The sequence below is a fragment of the Sarcophilus harrisii genome, chromosome 1 (genome assembly GCF_902635505.1).
Source record: "Sarcophilus harrisii chromosome 1, mSarHar1.11, whole genome shotgun sequence".
NCBI classification, from domain to species: domain Eukaryota; kingdom Metazoa; phylum Chordata; class Mammalia; order Dasyuromorphia; family Dasyuridae; genus Sarcophilus; species Sarcophilus harrisii.
The window spans coordinates 330,968,574-330,987,614 of NC_045426.1; the positions used below are offsets into that span (position 1 = coordinate 330,968,574).

Genomic DNA, 19,041 nt, shown 5'->3' on the forward strand with positions numbered 1-19,041 from the left:
AGTTTGTCTTGGTTATGCAGTACTGTTAGGCTTAATACTTTTAAGATGGTCTCTGACCAGTGGTTACTTGGAAAATGAAAGGAATACTTTACTTATTGTTTATATGTTTATATGTTTTTTTATATGTTTTTTATATGTTTTTATATGGTTTTTTATATGTTTATATGTTTTTTTTCTTAAATATGCCAAACAAAGGAAGTTGTAATACATTATCTAGGATGAATACAAGATTATAGCAAGAACCTGTGAAAACTGAGTCAGGGAGATTAAAGGTCAAAGTGAACTAAGGCTTGTAAAATTGCTAAGAAAAGAAAAAGGGGCTACAGAACTCCTTTGGAGTAGTAAGGAGGTGGAAAAAGCAGATTAACTGATTGGATGAAGTTGCTGTTATGTTAATAGATGAAAAGGAGAAAGTCAAATGACTTAAAATGTAGTTTATTTCTGCCCTGTTCAGTAGAGAGGAATGGTTCCCTGATTCAAGAGGGAATCACAAAGAACATAAAAAGGGAACTGAAGTCCAATAATGGTGAAGAGATAATGAGAGAGCACATGGGTGCTTGTTTCTTTATTAATTGCTTGAAATGATTTCAAGGGAGATAAACAGCCTTTCTTTCTGTTCCTGACCTAAAATCTGGTGATTATCAATCAGAAAAATGCCATAGGCACAAGTGAACCTGGATTTGTCAGTCTCCCATTATTTTCTTAGACTTAGAGAATTTGGAGGTGAAAAGGAAGGATCATAGAATTGCGGATTTGGGGCAGGAAGATGAAGCTCAGAGAGAAGAAATGAGTACTCACAACGGTGAATTTGAACTCAGGTCCCGATTCCAAAACCACAACATTTTCCACTCTACTTGATTTGTGTTTTCCTTGATATTTGTTTATTTTTTTTGTCAAGGCAACTGGGGTTAAGTGACTGCCCAAAGTCACACAGCTAGGAAGTGTTAAGTGTCTGAGGCTGGAATTGAACTCAGATCTTGATTTTATTTTGTACTTATGTTAAAGATCATCTAATCCAACTTCTCCATTCTACAAACATGACACTGAGGCTACAAAGGTAGTGAGTGGCCCATCCTGGGACTAAGTCTGACTTCCAAAGCTCTCTCCATTACATAATACAGCCTTTAAGGCAGATACGACGGGCTAAGAGTTTGAGATAGGGGCAGCTTTCTAACAGAAACAGTGCTATAGACAAGGTGAGAAGAAAAAAAAGATGCTATTGTCACTGCTCAGCAACTGTCTCAGACCTGCTAACAGACAGAGGTGTCCTGGTCCAGGCACTAGGAAGCCCAACCCACTCACCAGTGACTCCATTCTGTGCAAATGAGAGCCAAGAAGCAGTTGTGGACACAGGGCTAAGTGAAACTAGAAGGTGAGGTGGTGCAGTATGGGCCTGGATTTGGGAAGCCCAAGTTCAAATCAAGTTTCAGACACCAGCTGTGTGACCAAGTCACTTAAGTTCTACTTGCTTCTGTTTACTCAATGGTAAATTCGGGATATCAAATGAGATAAAAAACATTTAGCACAATGCCTGGCACGAAGTGGGGGATATATAATATTATCTATTATAAAGGAGATGATGTATGTTAGCTCTTACTTCCCGTCTCATTCCTGCATCTTCCAAAGCTCAAGGAAGCTGCTTTGAAGTACTAAGCCAGTGATTCTGATAGCTGCCATTAGGTGGAGCTAGCTACATTACTATTCATCTAAAAAGCAGCTTTATTCCAGGCATAAATAACTGATGTCTCCAAGACAATTAACATGTTACTATATTTGAACATATTTTTTCCTATTTAAAAAATATACTTTATTAAAGTCCAATTATGAAGACTTAAATAAGAACTGCCTACATTTATACAGAGAATTAAAGTGAAAATGTAATTTAGAAAAATACATAAAGCATAAAATTTAAAATTGTGTCACTTTCCATTATTTCCAGTTTTATTTTTGCTTTTTATAAAACATTAAGTCTTGGCTTGCTGTTGCCTCTACCTATTTTTGAAGAAAGAGAAACACTGCGTGCACTGTAAGCATGCAATAAATACCTGCTGAAAGACTGAGTAAAAGAAGAATGTATTCTATTTCTTCATTACTTCTAGTACCACATGGTTTATAATGGATTTATAATGGAAAATAGTAATGAGTCATCCAGGAAAAGATAATGATAAATATTGGATATGGGAAAACTGGGATACTAATGCATTGTTGGTAGAATTGTGAAATGACCCAACTATTCTGGAGAGTAATTTGGAACTATGCCCAAAAGGCTATAAAATTGTGTGTACCCTTTGATCCAGTATTGTCATTACTAGATCTGTATTCCAAAGAAATCATAAAGGAGGGAAAAGGACCTGCTTGTACAAAAATATTTATAATAGTTCTTTTTGTGATGACGAAGAATTGGAAAATGAGTAAGATGGCCATCAATTGATTGAATAAGTTACAGTACAGGAAATTAATTGTTCTATAAACACGATGAAAAGGATGATTTTAGAAAGGCCTGGAAAAATTTACACAAATTAATGTTGAGCAAAACAAGCAGAATCAAGAACATTGTACATAGTAATAGCAAGATTGTGTAATGATCAACTATGAAAGACTTGGTTATTCTCAGTGGTTCAATGAGCCAAGGCAATCCCAATAAACTTTGGATGGAAAATGCCATCTGCATACAGAGAGAGAACTATGGAGAATGAATGTAAATCAACACATGCTATGTTCATTTTTTTTTTGTTGTTTTTTTTTTTTCCTCTCTCATGGCTTTTTTTCTTTCCCAACATGACTCCTTAAGGAAATGTGTTTTTAAAAAAATATACATATATAACCAAAAAAAAAAATTCCTTTTTAAAAACAAAACAAAACAACAAATGAGTCATCTTCTTAGATCCTTTCTGGGCCATGTCAACTAAACTACTAATTTGAATTTAGAGGGGCAAGGGAGCCAAAATGAGTTACATCAAACTTAGTAACAATAATAAATAAAATAATTCTTGCCAAAAGAAGTCAATATAAAAAGAGACCTTACATGGATTAATAAATTAAACCCTCTGACAAAAGAGTAACAATCCTTTCTTAATTTTCACAAAAGAGAAAGCATACTTGGCCTGAAATCCTTTGCAGTTTCCTATTTTCTGTCACTGATATCAACAAAGCTCAAAATCTTGGGAGGGACCCTCATATCTCTCTCACTCATTTTAAAATTCTAGTCACCAACCCCTACCACCTGCCAATTTACCTCTTATTCTTCACATCCACTGCCAATACCCACTCTTGTTAGGGCTTCATCAGCTTATGTCTGGACTAGCTTTTAACTAGGCTCATACCTGCTGGTTTTCCTTTCCCCCAAACCATTCTGTAGCTGGGTGTTTTCTTTGCTATTAGTGGCAGTGACTACCCATTGGACCAAAGCTGTATGCTTTAGCCTGGCATTCAAGGTCTCTGTCTTCTGGTCCTACCCTGTCTAATTGACTTTATTTCCCATTACTCTTCAACATAAAATTTCTACTGAAGATCAGATTAATGTTCTTAATGTCCCTATATTTTTTGTGTTTATTTCTTGCTTTTTGTTGTTTTATTTATGCTGTTTCCTGCCGATGCAAGAGATTCTGAAAGGTCTATATTGAATCTCACCTTTGCCACAAAACCTTCTCTTATCTCTGATAATAATGGTAAAAATGATCATTTACAGAGTGCTTTACATATTATTTCATTTGATCTTCACAATAACCTTATGATATAGATGCTATTATTATTCTCACTTTTACAGATGAGGAAAATTAGGTTGACTTTCCTAGCATCAAAGAGTTAATGAGGGCCAGAGGCTGGGTTTGAACTGAGGTCTAACTCTAAATAAAGCCCTCTCTCTACTGCATTGCCTAGAGGATGTTGATCAGGGTGAATATCAGTGCCCTACCCTGGTCCTTCTTCCTGCCAAAAGATCATTAACAGAACTTGCTGCATGATATACTAGATAGTGCACAGAACTTCAGTTTCCCATGTCAAATCACTTTTTCTCTATAGCTCACAGTTTTCTCATTTGTAAAATGAGGGGGTTGGATTTGATGACCTCTATTTTCCAGCTCTAATCTTATGACCATTTTAGAAGGTGATTACATTAACACCATATCTCATACTTTTCTCTTGTTTCTATCTTATACAGTTCTTTAATAGCTTTATATCTCTCAATTTTTCCCCTCTCCAATGCTATAATATGGTCTGGGAGACAGGACTGCATCATGTGTTTTTTTTTGTTTTTCAGCACTACAAAGCACCTAATAGTGCTGGGCACTGAAGTGAGCTGAAGAAAAATTTTGCAAATTTCCTTGAGATAATGAGCAGGACTCTTGAGTCATGCAAAAGATATTAAGAAAATCTAGAGATTTTCTAGAGAGGGCCCTCAAATTACTATCAATCAGAATTCAGAGTTTTTATTAAAGGCATGTGCTAATTTTTCATATTACAAAGTACCTAGTAGCACAACTCAACACAGCTGTGTGTTTTGGGACTTACCAGTGTTTGTGGGCAAATAAGCTCACCTGTTCAGCCCTTGACAATAGCCAATGGTAGGGTTTTGCCAGGAGAATGCAAGTAGTACTCTCCGGAGTTTGGAGATAAATTTAGAAGTGGGGCTCGTAAAGTGTTTGTTGTTCGTTAAGGTACGAGTTAAGTCTAATTCAATCTGCCGAGAGGCTGGGTGCTCCATGGTTTCGCACTTTTCAAGCAGAAAGTTGTAATGGTGGGGTGATTGCATGGACCTGACTCGGAGGCTTATCATCCACTTCCAAACCCGCTGGCGGTGCTCTGGGGGGATGCCACTCCGGATCAGATGCTTCAGTTCTGCAGAAGGAGTAAGTTCCCCAATACTATTCCATTTCTCACGCAGAGGTTTCTCTACTGCCTCATGGTTCAAGAGATTATTTGATCTTATCTCTAGAGCCTGGATTTTTGCCAGAAGTTTTAAGTCCTCAACTTCATAATCAGGGACAGTCATGAATCCATAATTATCATATTCACTGTTGAGAAGACACAAAGTTGACAGTGTATTATTATATAGGTGAGATTGTGTTCATAAATATTTCAAAAGTTAAAGAACATAGACTTTAACTCAATGACTTTCACAGTTCCTGGCAATTAGTCCTAATTCCATATCTAAATTCATCTTTAGAGCCAGACAGAAAGACCAAGACATTAAATCAGGGGTCTTCAAATTACGGCCCGCAGCCAGATGCAGCAGCTGAGGACATTTATCCCCCTCACCCAGGGCTATGAAGTTTCTTTATTTAAAGGCCCACAAAACAAAGTTTTTGTTTTTACTATGGTCCGGCCCTCCAACAGTCTGAGGGACAGTGAACTGGCCCCCTATCTAAAAAATTTGAGGACCCCTGCATTAAATAAATGCCTATGTCTATCACTAAAGATTATACTGGGAATAGCGAAATTCTTATCACAGCCTTAGTTTCTTCTGGAGGAGGGAGGTAGATGAGATGACCTTAAAGAATCTCTCCAATTTTGAGATTCTACAGTCCCTTCTGTCTCTGAGATTCAAAACTAGCAAAACAGTCATGTAGCATCATGTGGGTTCAAAAACCACAATTTAAGAAACTTTGCTGTAGACTATGATAATGCTACTATGTGCTGAGATAGGATTACATTTGAATCTAAAAGGCACCTGAGAATGCAGAATACAGGGGTCATTTCTTTTTAGTGCTGAATCAGGTGCCACAACACTTTTGCGCATATTATTTGAGTTCTAGTATCTGTCCACTTGACACCTTTAGCTTCCTTGAGGCATGAAAGGACAGTGGCTAATACCAGTTCTGTCTCATCCCTAAGTCCTCGGGCTCCTGTACTATCACTTTCCTCCAGGTTTTTCTGGTAGGCAGAGGTGGAGAAGCTCTTCATGTAAGAACCTCTTTTCCTATTCTAGCAAAAGTTTGACCTTGAGTCATGGGGTAGGATTTCTCCAATATGTAGTATTGTCATTAAAGACCAAAGGGATTTCTTCCAAGGCTGAAGCAGAGGACAGTCCTCACAGGCAAACCTCCTCACCTGATAGGATTCAATTTCATGGAGTCCGCTGCTCCCTCCTTTACATCCCACTGTAGAGCTTCGTGAATCAACTTCTTTAACAACTCCCCAGATTTGCCATCCTCACTGGGCAATGTGTCTTGTAGCTTCCGCAGCACTGAGAGGTATTTGCTTTCAATTTGACAATTCTTTGCTTGGAGATATGCACACTAGAAGAGAAGGTGACAAAGGAGATTGTGTAATAGGGAGATCAGGGGTGTTGTACCAGGAGTTCAGATCAACTGCCAAGCTCAAGCAGTTTTCTTCTTAGTTCAACATTCTATTATTATGTTAAAATGTAGGCTAACATATTATCAACTTTCTAAATTAATCAGCTGACAATCTCACCTCAACTATACTTCTAGTTTTCCTTGGATTTGTTAGGTGGAGGCTAACAAGTTTTTTGAATTTCCAATTCATTAAAAATTTTTTTCCTTAAAACCACTGATTTGGATGACAATTTACCTAGCCATAAATACTAATATCTAAATTTTTAAAAATATTGATTATCTTCATTCAACTTAAATCAACAAGCATTGTTAAACATTTATAAAAAGAAAAAAAAAACAGTCCATGCCTTAAAAGATCTCATAATTTAATGAGGAAAACAACATACAAACAACTATATAACATACGAGATATAGCTAGAGTACAAAGTGGAGGTAATCACAGAGGGGAGCATTGAGAGGGACTGGGATTTGAACTGAAGGAAGCCAGAGAAGCTTAGAGGTAGAGACAAGGAAGAATAGAACTCCAAGCAAGAGGACTCTAGTGAAAATGCCAGGAAATAAGAGTTCTGAGTGAGAGAAATGGCACGGAGGCCTGTGTTAACAGGAATGCAGTCCACAAAACAGGAAGTAAGGTGTAAGAAGGTAGAAGAGGGCAAGAATATGAAGGGCTTTAAAAGCCAAACAGCAGATTTTGTGTTTGATTCTAGAGGCAAGAGGGACCCTCTGCAGTTTAGTTGCTGGATTTAAACCTTTCCTGGACTGCCTTTGCCTACTGTCATTGAAATCTTGCTGAGACAATTCAAACTTTAATTTAAAATGTTATAACAATTTATAGCTAAGTGATGTAAAAACAAAAAATGTCAGTAAAAATTTATTAAAACGCCCTCCCCCCCTTTTATACAGATTAAAGTAGCTGTTGTCTACTAACACCCAAGTGATTCTCCCTCCTTTCTTGAGGAATTTAGCCCCTGAGTATTTTCCTCTTCTCCTCAACTGATGCCCTTAAGTAGAGGACTCCAATGTTCATACTGATGCTTCATAGCACTCTCAACTCTCAGTTCCTCAATTTCCTCAAATCCTATGACTTACTTCTCCCACTTCACCTCAAACTCACATAGGGATAGTCATAGCTTGGATTTCAACATTACCCATAAGTGTTCTACTTCCTTAATGAAAAACCAATTCCCCCCCCCCCCCCCCACGCAAAAACCCACCTCTGACATTCCTCTATTAGATTATAAACTCGTATTATTAAATATTTTTCTATATCTCAATCCTCCTAAACCTATTTTTATCCCCATTACAATGTCTTATTTCTCTGTCCTTCAGGACATGCTCAGGCCATTGCCACTGCTTTGACTTCACTTCCCTTCTTTGCCAATCAATTAACAAGTTTACTCTATACTTTTCTGTTCTATCCTTTACCCCTGTGGCCTATAGCTGCTTATTCCTTGCAGGATTCCAGCCCTGAATCATACTAACTGCCATAATGTTGAAAGGAGCTGAAGGAAGTTGTGTAACTATGATGACTGTACAAATTTGTTATCTAACTCCCTTTTTTTAAGTTTAAAAAAATTAATGTCCTTACCATTCCCTCCTACTAAACAAAACAACAATAGCAATAACAAAATAAAACCTTTGATATGTACATTCATAGTTCAGCAAAACAGATTCCCACATTGAGATCTCTACCCTTGGACACTTGAGTCTTTTTCTGGACACATTCTCCTTTCCAACTTTTTGTTCCTGGTTCTTGTATTGGTCTGATTGCTTCTTCTCAGTCTCCTTTATTGGCTCACTATCTATATGAGACCCTCCAAGGTTAGAATTTTGCAGTGATTAGTTTTTAGGAAACAAAGAGAAAGCTATGGTAATGGAACAGAGAATTCAAACAAACTTTGCAAGGTGGTTTGGAAAGCAAGGGGGAAGGAGAGGTTGTTAATGAGAGAAAAGGATTGATTGCAGCAGCATCTGAGAACAGAAAGAGGCCCTTAGGCCGACAGGATAATTGGAAGCTACCTGTAAGACCATGCTACTCTTACCTTCATCAAAAGGAGTTTTTCCTTCTCAGCAGCATTTCTCCAGATCTTTGTGACCTGGTGGATTTCAGAGTTTAGGAATCGGTTCTGAGTCTTGTAAGCTTCTATGTCATCCTGAAAAGAAAGGTGTATGGGCTATTTAATGAAGTTGTAAATATCTAACAACCATATAGACAATGAAACTCTTATATCATATCCCAACCTTTTTGATAAACTCCTAACTTTTCAGCTCAATAATGACCAAACTCACTAGTATTATTTTCAGTGATACTAATTCAGTCTAAAACATTTTCACCATCCCAGTGTCTGGACTTTTTGCTGTCTTTTATTATAAGCTAAAGTGCCCCCCCCCTTTCTTTTTAGTCTTGGTCTTTCTCTGATGTATCTATAAATATTGTTTCAAAGTGTTAAATATTTTATTCATAGAATTACAGGTTAAAAAGGATTATAGATAGCATTTAACTCAATCTCTTAATTTTACAGAAAAGGAACTGAGGCCTAGGGAGATTAAATGGCTTGTCCAAAATCACATTTTGCAGTAGTGACAAAACCAGGATTTGAATTTTGGTTGTCTGACTTAAATACAGGGTACTACTTCTCTCATTATATACTCAGGCTCTTTCTTTATGCTCCCAGGGTTTAACATGGTGTCAGGCAGGGTGTAGACAATATATGCTACTTTACTTTTACTACAATATATTGCCCTTTGGCTATACTTTATAGCCAGATTGTATTTACTAAATTGTATGCTATTATTTCTGCTTTAACTTTTAGTTTACCACACCTGAGGAAAGTTTAGTTGGTTGAACTGAATAAATCAGAAATCTGAATCCCAAAGGTGGAAGAGAGCTTTGAAGTAACTTAATCAAAACTATACCAGAATAGAAATCTTCATCTATATCTCTGATAATGATTATATACCTTTGACAGTTAAAATCTTGCACATATTTTCAGCAATCGACTGTGCATATACCCTTTGACCCAGAGATTTTGGTATTGTGTCTATATCCCAAAGAGACCAAATGGAGAAGGAAATGATTCATATGTACAAAAACATTTAAAGCAGTTCTATTTGTTGTAGAAAAGAACTAAGAAATAAGGGAATGCCCATCAATTAAATAATGGCTGAACAAATTATGGCATATGAATGTAATAACTTATGTAATAAATTATGAAAAAGATGGATTTAGGGAAACCTGGAAAGACTTATGAATTAATGCAGAATGAGGTGAATAGAACCAGGAGAACAATTAATATGATAACAACAAATAAGATAAATAAATTCTTATGAATGCAATAAGCAATAATGATTCTAGAGGGATACATCTTGGTAGAGGAATGATGGACTCTGTGTGCAGAATGAGACATACTTTTTTTTTTTCTTTTTTGGATATAACCAATGTAGTCATTTGTTTTGCTTAACTGCCTATTTGTAACACAATTTTTGTTTTTCTAATTGAGTGGGAGAAAGAGAGGAGTCTAGTGATAGGATTTTTTTTTAAAGGCCTGTTTTTCTGTTCTACTTTGAAACTAGAATGCTCATTTCACTTGACATTTGTCAAGAATAAAAAAAAATTAAACACAAGAACTGTAGTGTCAGAATTCACTATCTCTTGAGCTGCCTCATTTCTCATTGGGAAGCTTTTTTTTTTTTTTTTTAAGCAAATGTTAAACTTAAATCTATCTCTTCAATGTTTATCTATTGCTTTTAGTCCTGCCCTCTTTAGCTACACAAACTCAAATCTCTCTTTTTTATAATGACCCTTCAAATACTTGAAGACTTTATAAGCATACACACACACACACACAATTTGTAGTAATGTATGTATAGCAGGAGTACATATACCATATGCATATATACCCTATGTTTATATATACACACACTCTATAAGACTTCTTTTCTCAAAACTCAAGCACCTTCCTTGTATATGAAACTTCCCCCCCAACTGCTCATTTCCTCCCTCTCCATATACTTCTGTCTTGGCTCTGGCTCAGATACTGGGAAGGTATTCTTGTAGTAACTGAGGAACTGATATTAGATTCAGTCAGGACCCCAAATGCCCAATCAACAAGTGTTTATCAATTCAGAAGCCTAATCTAAATTACTTGTGCTTGAAAGAATGATGCTGCTCACTAGCATCAAAGGGCCTTTAATGATGGGAACTCTAGTCAAATAAAATGTTGTTAGTAAACACCATTTCCTTCTGCTCATATCATCTATGTGATTCAATCACCATATTCCTAGGCAAAAACTCCCTTTGCCTGTTACCACTCCCTGAATCTTATTCCTATCCATCCCTTCTGTTCCCCTCCTAAGACACTCTGTCCTCCTTTGTTTTTCCTTCCTGGATCCATTTATATCATTAAAAAACTTCCCTTCATATTAAACGTCCTCCTCTCAAAACTCTTTCCATCCAAAGGTAAACTGTGAGCCCCAAAGTACATCAGTGTGATACTTCACAATATGATATGCTAACCAAGAATTTACTAGTTTGGGAAAACATCCATTATAAAGGATTTCCCAAAGGTCCTAGGACAGTTTTATCACATCAAGCCTTAAAATTTCCCTACGACCTTTGGGACATCCTCTATAGAGGGAAAAGCTAAGATTCAGGACATTTCTATCACATGGTCTAATAAATGAGGTTCACAATGATTGCTATGTCATTAAGAAAAAAATTCTGTGCAGTATATTCTATTTTATAAGCCCCAAATATATTCTAAGAAGGCAGGGAAATATGTAGTAGATTTAAACAAAAATTTTTAAAGAAACTAATAAAAAATTTCTTCCATTTAAAGAAAAGGTCTTTAACTATTTGAAAAACTTGGTTATTAAGAATAACTCACTCTTTAAGAAATGTGAATAGTTGAAGTTTTACTGTATTTGATTTATAACCCAATAATATGCAAAAGTCCTACTGTGTCTGTGATCAATAAAAAATACTAATAGGGCAAATGGAATAAGACAGACTGGGAAATGCTGATATAGTTGGGTTGTAAGGCAATTTTACATACCTTCAAATGCTCCACCTTTTCTTGAGGATTTAAGAAGGTTCCAGGGTCAAGCTCATCTTCCATCTTTGGTGGATCCATGAAATCCTTGGTCACTTTCTCTGTGAGCTTGAAGATAACCTGCTGCTTAGCATGGTTCTTGTCCATTAATAGTTGGACATGCTGCTGTAGTTCCTTAATGTGTTCCTCCCTCAGGCCCAGGGTCTCCTCAAGGGCCTTCTTGTCTTGTTGGAGGCTTTCCACATGCTTTTTGAGCTCAGCAATTTGTCTCACCTTGTGCCGAACCAGCTCTAGACGGTCTTGATCTTCAGCAGCTGTGAGGTAACTGCTACATGCCCGCTTTTCTTGTTGGGCTGCTTCAAGAGCTTTATGCAGAATCTTCACAAGTTGCTGAGGGATAAAACAACCACCATCACCATCACCACCAAACAAACAAACAAACAACAAAAAAAAACAAAGCAAATCAAATCTTTTCTTGTCAATCCCCTTCCACATGCATTTCTCTTGACTTGTTTGTATATAAAACTTCCAACACAGATTTTTTCTTTTTAAACAAATGATTACAAGTTTTCTCACTAGTCCATGAAAGATTCCTCAGGTCTCCCTCTCCAATTTATTCTCAGGATCACAGAGTCAGTTATCTCTTTTGTCACTTGGAATATCACAGTCTATCTAAGGGCTTGTGTGATTCTAGGAGTAGCAGTGTTAGAGCACTGAGACCAGGACATAATATGTAAGGCAAAAAAACCAAAACAAAACAAAACCCAAAAAACCAAAAACCAAAAACCAAAAAAAAAAAACCAAAACCATAAACTGGCAGAAATATCCTTTCTTAGAAATTTTTATAGTCAGAGGGAGATCTTCAAGGTTGATTGAATTTTAAGTATTGTCATGTTGGGATTGGAGTTCTGTCTAGTTGGACTACCTGTAATATGCACCTGTGAAATAGAAGGCAAAATGCTAGACTATAAATCAGGGGAGATAAGTTCAAACTCTGCCTCTGAAGTTAACTATGTCATTATGTGGAGGTCAATTAACCACTATGTGGAGGAGTTTTAGTATCTTCACTTTGAAAATGGGAATAATAGTATTTGCAACATCTGCCTCACATGGTTATTGTGAGGTATAAATGAAACAATGCATGGAAAGGATTTTGCAAACTTGGGTTTGCAAAAATAAATGTACTCCTCATTACTAGTACTGTTTTCCAAATTTCACAGGACCAGTGGCAAGAGCATAGGGTCCTAAGAATTAGAAACATCATAAACTTTTCTTACCACTAGAATTAATTACATAAAACAAAAGCTGTGTTTCCTACTTTAGATACCAATCTGGAGAACCTCTTGTTCAGGAAATGGGAGGGGCAGCCTCCTCATCTGTAAATTCTGGGAACAGTTTCCTAGTTACTGAAGCAATCTGATTAGCCAGTAGTTTTCAGCACCATTTCATAATCTTCTGAACTCAATAAAAAGCAGGCTAAGAATGTTTGTTATTTTGGTTTTCAAGGACTTGTTTTTCTGCGTTACTCTTTTAATTGGCATGCTGACAGGAATTAAAATGCAAGCAGACACTGAACAGTACTGTCAATCAGACTATGGCAGGAAAAGGAGTTCATTAAGAAGAGGTATTTGGTTGCATAGTTAAACCTGGAATTTGGATAAGTTTTGCAGAGGCAAATCTATGTGCTCCTGGTGGCAAGAATTGGCAGAAAGCAAACTACTTTCAGAGTCTCTGTTTGAAATACAATAGCAAGTAACATCCCGATGCCACAGAAGGAATCTTAGGAAAAATGTACTATAATGCTGACAAATTTCAAAAATTAATCTTTTAGTAGCTTTCTTATTTTCTAGTTTAACTTAGAATAAATCTAAACATTCAACAAGGACATTCAGAAAAGAATAAAAAGGGTATAGGAATATTTCTAGAAGGCTTCAGTTTAGAGTTTTAATATTAAAATAAATGTTCTCACCTTAAAAAATTATAGATACAAAAAATATGTATTAACTGGAGAGAAATAAAAAAAAAAACAACTGGGTGAGAATCACTATTCAATATTTTTATAGGACTAAAGAAAGACCTGTTAAGAAGTCATGAGCCTCACAGTTCACCTACTCCAAAATGGACTTTTATTTTACATGTGAGAAAAGGGAAGCCCAAGAGGAGAAACTTGTTAAAGGTCCCACAGATGAATGAAACAGGATTTGAATTCAGTCCTCTGATTTCAATTCATTTCCTAAAAGTCAGTTAATTTATAGGAAGGATGAGGGAAAAATGCCCCATGCTAATATATAGTCAACTGTTAAAATACTGTATATGTATATCTATCTATCTATTGTATATAGGATTAAAAATGACAGCTTTTCAAGTTATTTTAGTAAGGAGCCCAAATTGAAAACAAAAGGAATATAGATTAGTTGTAGGCTATCCAATTTTTACTCATGAAGAATACATCACCTTGAGGGCAAATTCACTTACAAACATCCTAGATGTGAATGCTGTATAAAATGCTTCTGTAACATACACTTAAATTTCATTATCTTTATAGGGAAAAGGAAACAATAGAATCATAGTACTGTTAAAGTACTATGTCAGTGTTCTAAGGAACCAAGAATAAGATTAAGCGACTGCCTCATCGTATTTCCTAAACAGATGTAGTGTCCAGTGAACTACATTATAACTGGATGATCCATATCCTGAAACACATGTTAATTCATGTTTATCTCTATTTAGGATACATGGATGATTTAATTATTTCCTTCAGTTGATATATGTCCAACAGAGTCACAATAGCTTTCCATATGCCTAAACAGATGGAAAACAGGGACAGGTATGATTTCTATTCTCTTGATTATTGATTATTTGAGTATTCATATTAAAAATATCAACTTCTTGTCATTGGACCCCAGACAAGATTGTTCTTTTCAGCATTACTATTAAAAATGTCTATAGCAGCCAAAGTGTTTTCAAATTTTTGATATAGAAAATACTAATCATATAACAAGAATTCATTCATTCATTCAATGAGTATGTATTGAGAATCTACTTTGAACATAAATACATTTTAAGGGGCATCTAGGAGGCACGGTGGATGGAAAGCTGGGTCTGGAATTCAAATCTAGTCCCAGACTCTATTTGACCCTGGGCAAGTCATGCTATTCAGTCTGCCTTAGTTTCCTTATTTGTAAAATGAGCTGGAGAAGAAAATAGCAAACCACTTCAGTATCTTCACCAGGAAAACTTCAAATGTCTAAAAACGAAGAGTCAGACATGACCAAAATCACTTAACAACTAAAATTCAAAGGGATGGAAAAGAAGTGAAAGGTCCTATGTTACCTGATCTTGAAAAGCTAACAGTTTTGCTTGGGAGCTAACAAATACATACACGAAATAATGGAACAAGTTCAATTTGCTTAAGTAGTAAGGTTGGCAGATCTGATTTCAGGATATATTTTGATCAGGCAAGGACTGTTTAGGTCTTTTTTGCTTCTGAGTTGGTTGTTGTAAGAACTATTAACTGGTTTCCTAAACTTCAAACTCCTCCCCAAACCATCCTAAATATCACAACCAACTTAAACTTTCTAGGAAAAAAACCAAAAACAAATAAAAACCAAACAACAACAAAAAATGACCAATTTAAACACTAATTAAAAACTGTTTTTATGTCTGTATTCCTTTTCCTTGACATGGTAAAAGAAAAAGAGCTCCATGATGATGACAACAGTGATAATAGCAACAACTGTGCTAAAAATTTGCATCTTATTCTCGTAATAAAACCTGGGAGGTAAGGAAGACCTTTATCCTCGTTTTACAGATGAGGAAACTGAGGAAGAGGTGACCTGACAAGTTCACATAGCTTGTCAGTGTCTGAGGTAGTAGCTGCCTCAGGTCTTTTCTGATACCAGGCCCAGCATTCTATCTAACAGTTTTTGCCAATTGCCACAGGTAGCATAAAAGCCACTAGGTCTTCTTTTTCGTTTTCTCTCTGGTCAGCTATTTAACTTCTTTGGATTAGGGAGATGTGACTTGATTTGTACATAACACTTATTTGCATCTCTAGACTTCAGTTCCTATTTCAATGATCACCTCTATGAAGATACTCTCAAATCTTCATCTTTAATTCTTTACATTTCCATCTACTTTTTGATCATATCAAAGATGCTGTATTTCAATCTAACATGTCCAACAGTGTACTTTTCAGCTTTCTTCTCCTCAATCTTGTTTCTTACCTGCCAAATAGCATCTTTTTTTTGAAAAAATAAATTTTTATTGATGTCAATTGGTCTTTACATCATCAGTTTCCTCTAGTATGCCTTTTCCTTTCCCCTTTCAGAGGGCCATATCATGACAAATGGTGTTTTTTTTTTTTTTTTTTTTTAAGACAACAGGGACTGCGATTTGTGCATCTTTTTAGTTTTATTTCACATAACTGTACCTTGAGCACTCTGTTCTGCCCAACTAGTCTACTTGCTGTTCTCCTTATTCAGCATTTCATCTTCTACCTCAGGCCTTAATCCAGGCTGCCAACCTATTCCTTGTCCCTGGAATCCCTGCTCTACACAAGGTTCACAAGGGCTAGCTATTCCCTAAAAGAAATTTGTCCAGCCCAGCCCAGTTGCTAGTGATTTGTTTCTCTTTCTAGTTACTTTGCATTTACTTGTCTGTGTATAGGGTATTCCCTCCAGGAAAAGGTGAGCCAGGGACTACAGTTTTTGTCATTTCATCCTGAACACTTGGCACAGGGCTTGGAATTGCTGAATACAGCAAACTGATACTCAATTAACATCACAGATATTTTCTAACATTTTAGATGGTGTGTAAAGAAAACAGGTGACTCCTTTATTATATTAATGATCTCTCAATCCTCTGAGAGGACCAGGCAGATTTCCCTCATGCAAAACTTGGAACCCTTTCACTGACAGAGTCTGTGACACAGTTAGCATTAAAGGATACTTTTGAATAATCTATGCAAAAAGGATTTAAGAAAAACAATAGTATAAATTAGAGAATGCTTACTAGTTAAGAGAAGACATGTAAGCATTTTACCATCACCTATTTACAATAAAAGCATACATTGGAGTTGAGTTATAAAGGCTAGGTATGATTTCAAGAGGTATAGGGAGGACATAATTCAAGGCAAAAGAATGGAAGGGTTGATTGTTCTCTCCAAATTGTTGTAATACTTATTTGTTGGTGACCAAATAAAAAAATTACAAACATGCCAAAAGACATCTATGGAGCCAATACTTACTTTTTGAGACTTTAAATCCTCTGTAAGTCTCAGAACCTGTTGTTCAAGGGTCCTAACTTTATCTTGAATATGTTTTTCATGAAAGCCTTCAGCAAAGAAGTTGCTGTTCTGCTTTTTGGCTCTCTGAATGAAATTTGCTGTCAGACCCAACTTCTGTGTCAATCTTGAATGTTCCTCTGTTTCTTTTCCTGTTGAAGAGGAAAAATTTAGAAGTTAGCAATATTATTAGGGTAATTAATACTATAAATATATTTTGTAGAAAATATGTTTTGGGGTTAAGTAAATATAACAAATTATTTGAAATGTCAGACACCAAGATGGAAGGACAGAAGTCCTCTTCATGAATTCATGAAAAATCGACTAAATCACAGTATTCTCATACATAAAAGGCTGGGTAGAAGATAGTAGTAACAAGATATTCACTATTTTAACTGAACATTCAACAAAAAGGCCTTATTCTTAATGGCTAAAAAAGTCTCTGTGTCTCTATTAAGAAAAAAATTCTCCCATGTTCATGGGAGTCTTTGTGTGGGCCCACATTTATTTTTTGCTATAGACAAATATGACAATATCTTTAATTATATATAGAGAAAGAGAAACTGGAAATGAGAAAAGGGAGGGAAGACTGGAAAATGTAAAAAATTTAAAATTTGTTAAGCTAAAGAGAATTTCTGCAATTTTGAAAAAATGCTAAATGAAATCTCAGAGACCTAAATTGGGTCTAAATAGGCCCTCTGACTTCTACTACTGTGCAATGAAAATAGATTCATTAAGAACATAAGACAAACTCTACCCATGCTCTAAATTAGACCAATTTTTTTTTTCTCTGCTATGGTACTTTATCAATCAGTGTTTAATGTGAAAGGATATTATCATCCTCAATGACAATGATCTTAATAAGTATCTAAGGGGCTGGGACAAATTCTTAAATGTGAGCCTCAGTGTTTTCATTTCTAGAATGAAGAAGTTGCACTAAATAATCTTTAAGGTCCCTCTTAGCTTTGTGATACCATAAGTCACCTTAAAAAAGTTAACTTTTTAATTTTATGTATCAAAATTGTCAATTTTTACCATCTGTGATCAGCTCTATCTCATTTAGTCATGAACTTTTCTCTTATCTATCACTGTGATGATATTTTCCTTCTTAAGGCATTTACATTTTAATGGGGGGAGATGAAGCATGGGTGTATAAGTATATACAATACACATATAAGATGATACAAGACCATCTTGTGGGACACACTATCATGGCCAATCTTGGACTTGGAATGGAGAGGTCAAGCTTTTCCCTCTTTTCCTTAGACAATTAAGAGACTACATAAGCAGAATGTTGCATTCATTGACAAACACTATCATTTTATCAACTGGTTTTGCTTAACTTTTTCTATTAAAAGGGAAGTTCATTCTTGGGACTGCTTTAATTGGTATTGTGCAAGAAATCTTCCTTCTCTGCTAGAAGGCTATTTTCCAGGGGCCTGCTGCTTAGAAGAATCTTTCTTCCTATCAGGCTTCATAGACCCCAGTCCTAAACCCCTGCTCTCTGGCCACATGGATGAGTACGTGTCTACCTCTTTTGTACATTTTGGCAAGAATTCTTCCTGCTCAACCACTAACCCAGCTGTTGCTATCTCTTGGACTGGAAAAATACACAGTCAGGTATTTATTAGGATCTCCTATGTATCCAACACTCTGAAGAACTCTCAGGCTAAGTGTAAGAAAGTTGTGTGGGAGGATATGATGAAGTCAGGGACATGTAACATGAATATTTAGTAATTTCCCTTTAATAATGATGATGATTATTATTTTTAATAGCCTTTTATTTACAGGTTACCCATACATGTATGGGTAACTTTACAGCATTGACAATTGCCAAACATCTTGTTCCAATTTTTCCCCTCCTTCCTCCCACCCCTCCCCCAGATGGCAGGATGACCAGTAGATGTTAAATATATTAAAATATAAATTAGATACACAATAAGTATACATGACCAAAACGTTATTTTGCTGTACAAAAAGAATTGGACTCTGAAATATTGTACAATTAGCCTGTGAAGGAAATCAAAAATGCAGGTGGGCATAGATATAGGGATTGGGAATTCAATGATTACATGAGTTTTTACTCATCTCCCAGAGTTCTTTCTCTGGGAGTAGCTGGTTCAGTTCATTACTGCTCTATTGGAACTGATTTGGTTCATCTCATTGCTGAGGATGCTTAGCTCCATCAGAATTGGTCATCATATAGTACTGTTGTTAATAATAATGATTATAAATGTTATTTATCTAATCATAATTTTCTAAGATATAAACTGTTGTTTGAGAGGCAACTAGTAATCTCATTTAGAAATGAATCTAAAATGCCCTTGGGTATTAGTATGGTAAATGAATCAATACTTATAAAACACAATTAAGATCCTGGAAGCACTGAGATTTCTCCATAACGTAAGCA

General features: G+C 35.9%; 1 protein-coding gene across 1 annotated transcript in view; it reads right to left on the reverse strand.

The window, feature by feature from the left end:
• TBC1D2 (TBC1 domain family member 2) overlaps positions 1-19,041 on the reverse strand; it is a 53,955-nt gene that overhangs the window by 12,359 nt on the left and 22,555 nt on the right. The window contains exons 5-9 of the mRNA XM_031945561.1: positions 16,596-16,783; positions 11,351-11,737; positions 8,339-8,449; positions 6,049-6,236; positions 4,536-5,012 (exon numbers count right to left, since the gene is read on the reverse strand). Coding sequence (XP_031801421.1) covers positions 4,536-5,012; positions 6,049-6,236; positions 8,339-8,449; positions 11,351-11,737; positions 16,596-16,783 — 1,351 coding nt within the window. The remainder of the gene's footprint in view (positions 1-4,535; positions 5,013-6,048; positions 6,237-8,338; positions 8,450-11,350; positions 11,738-16,595; positions 16,784-19,041) is intronic.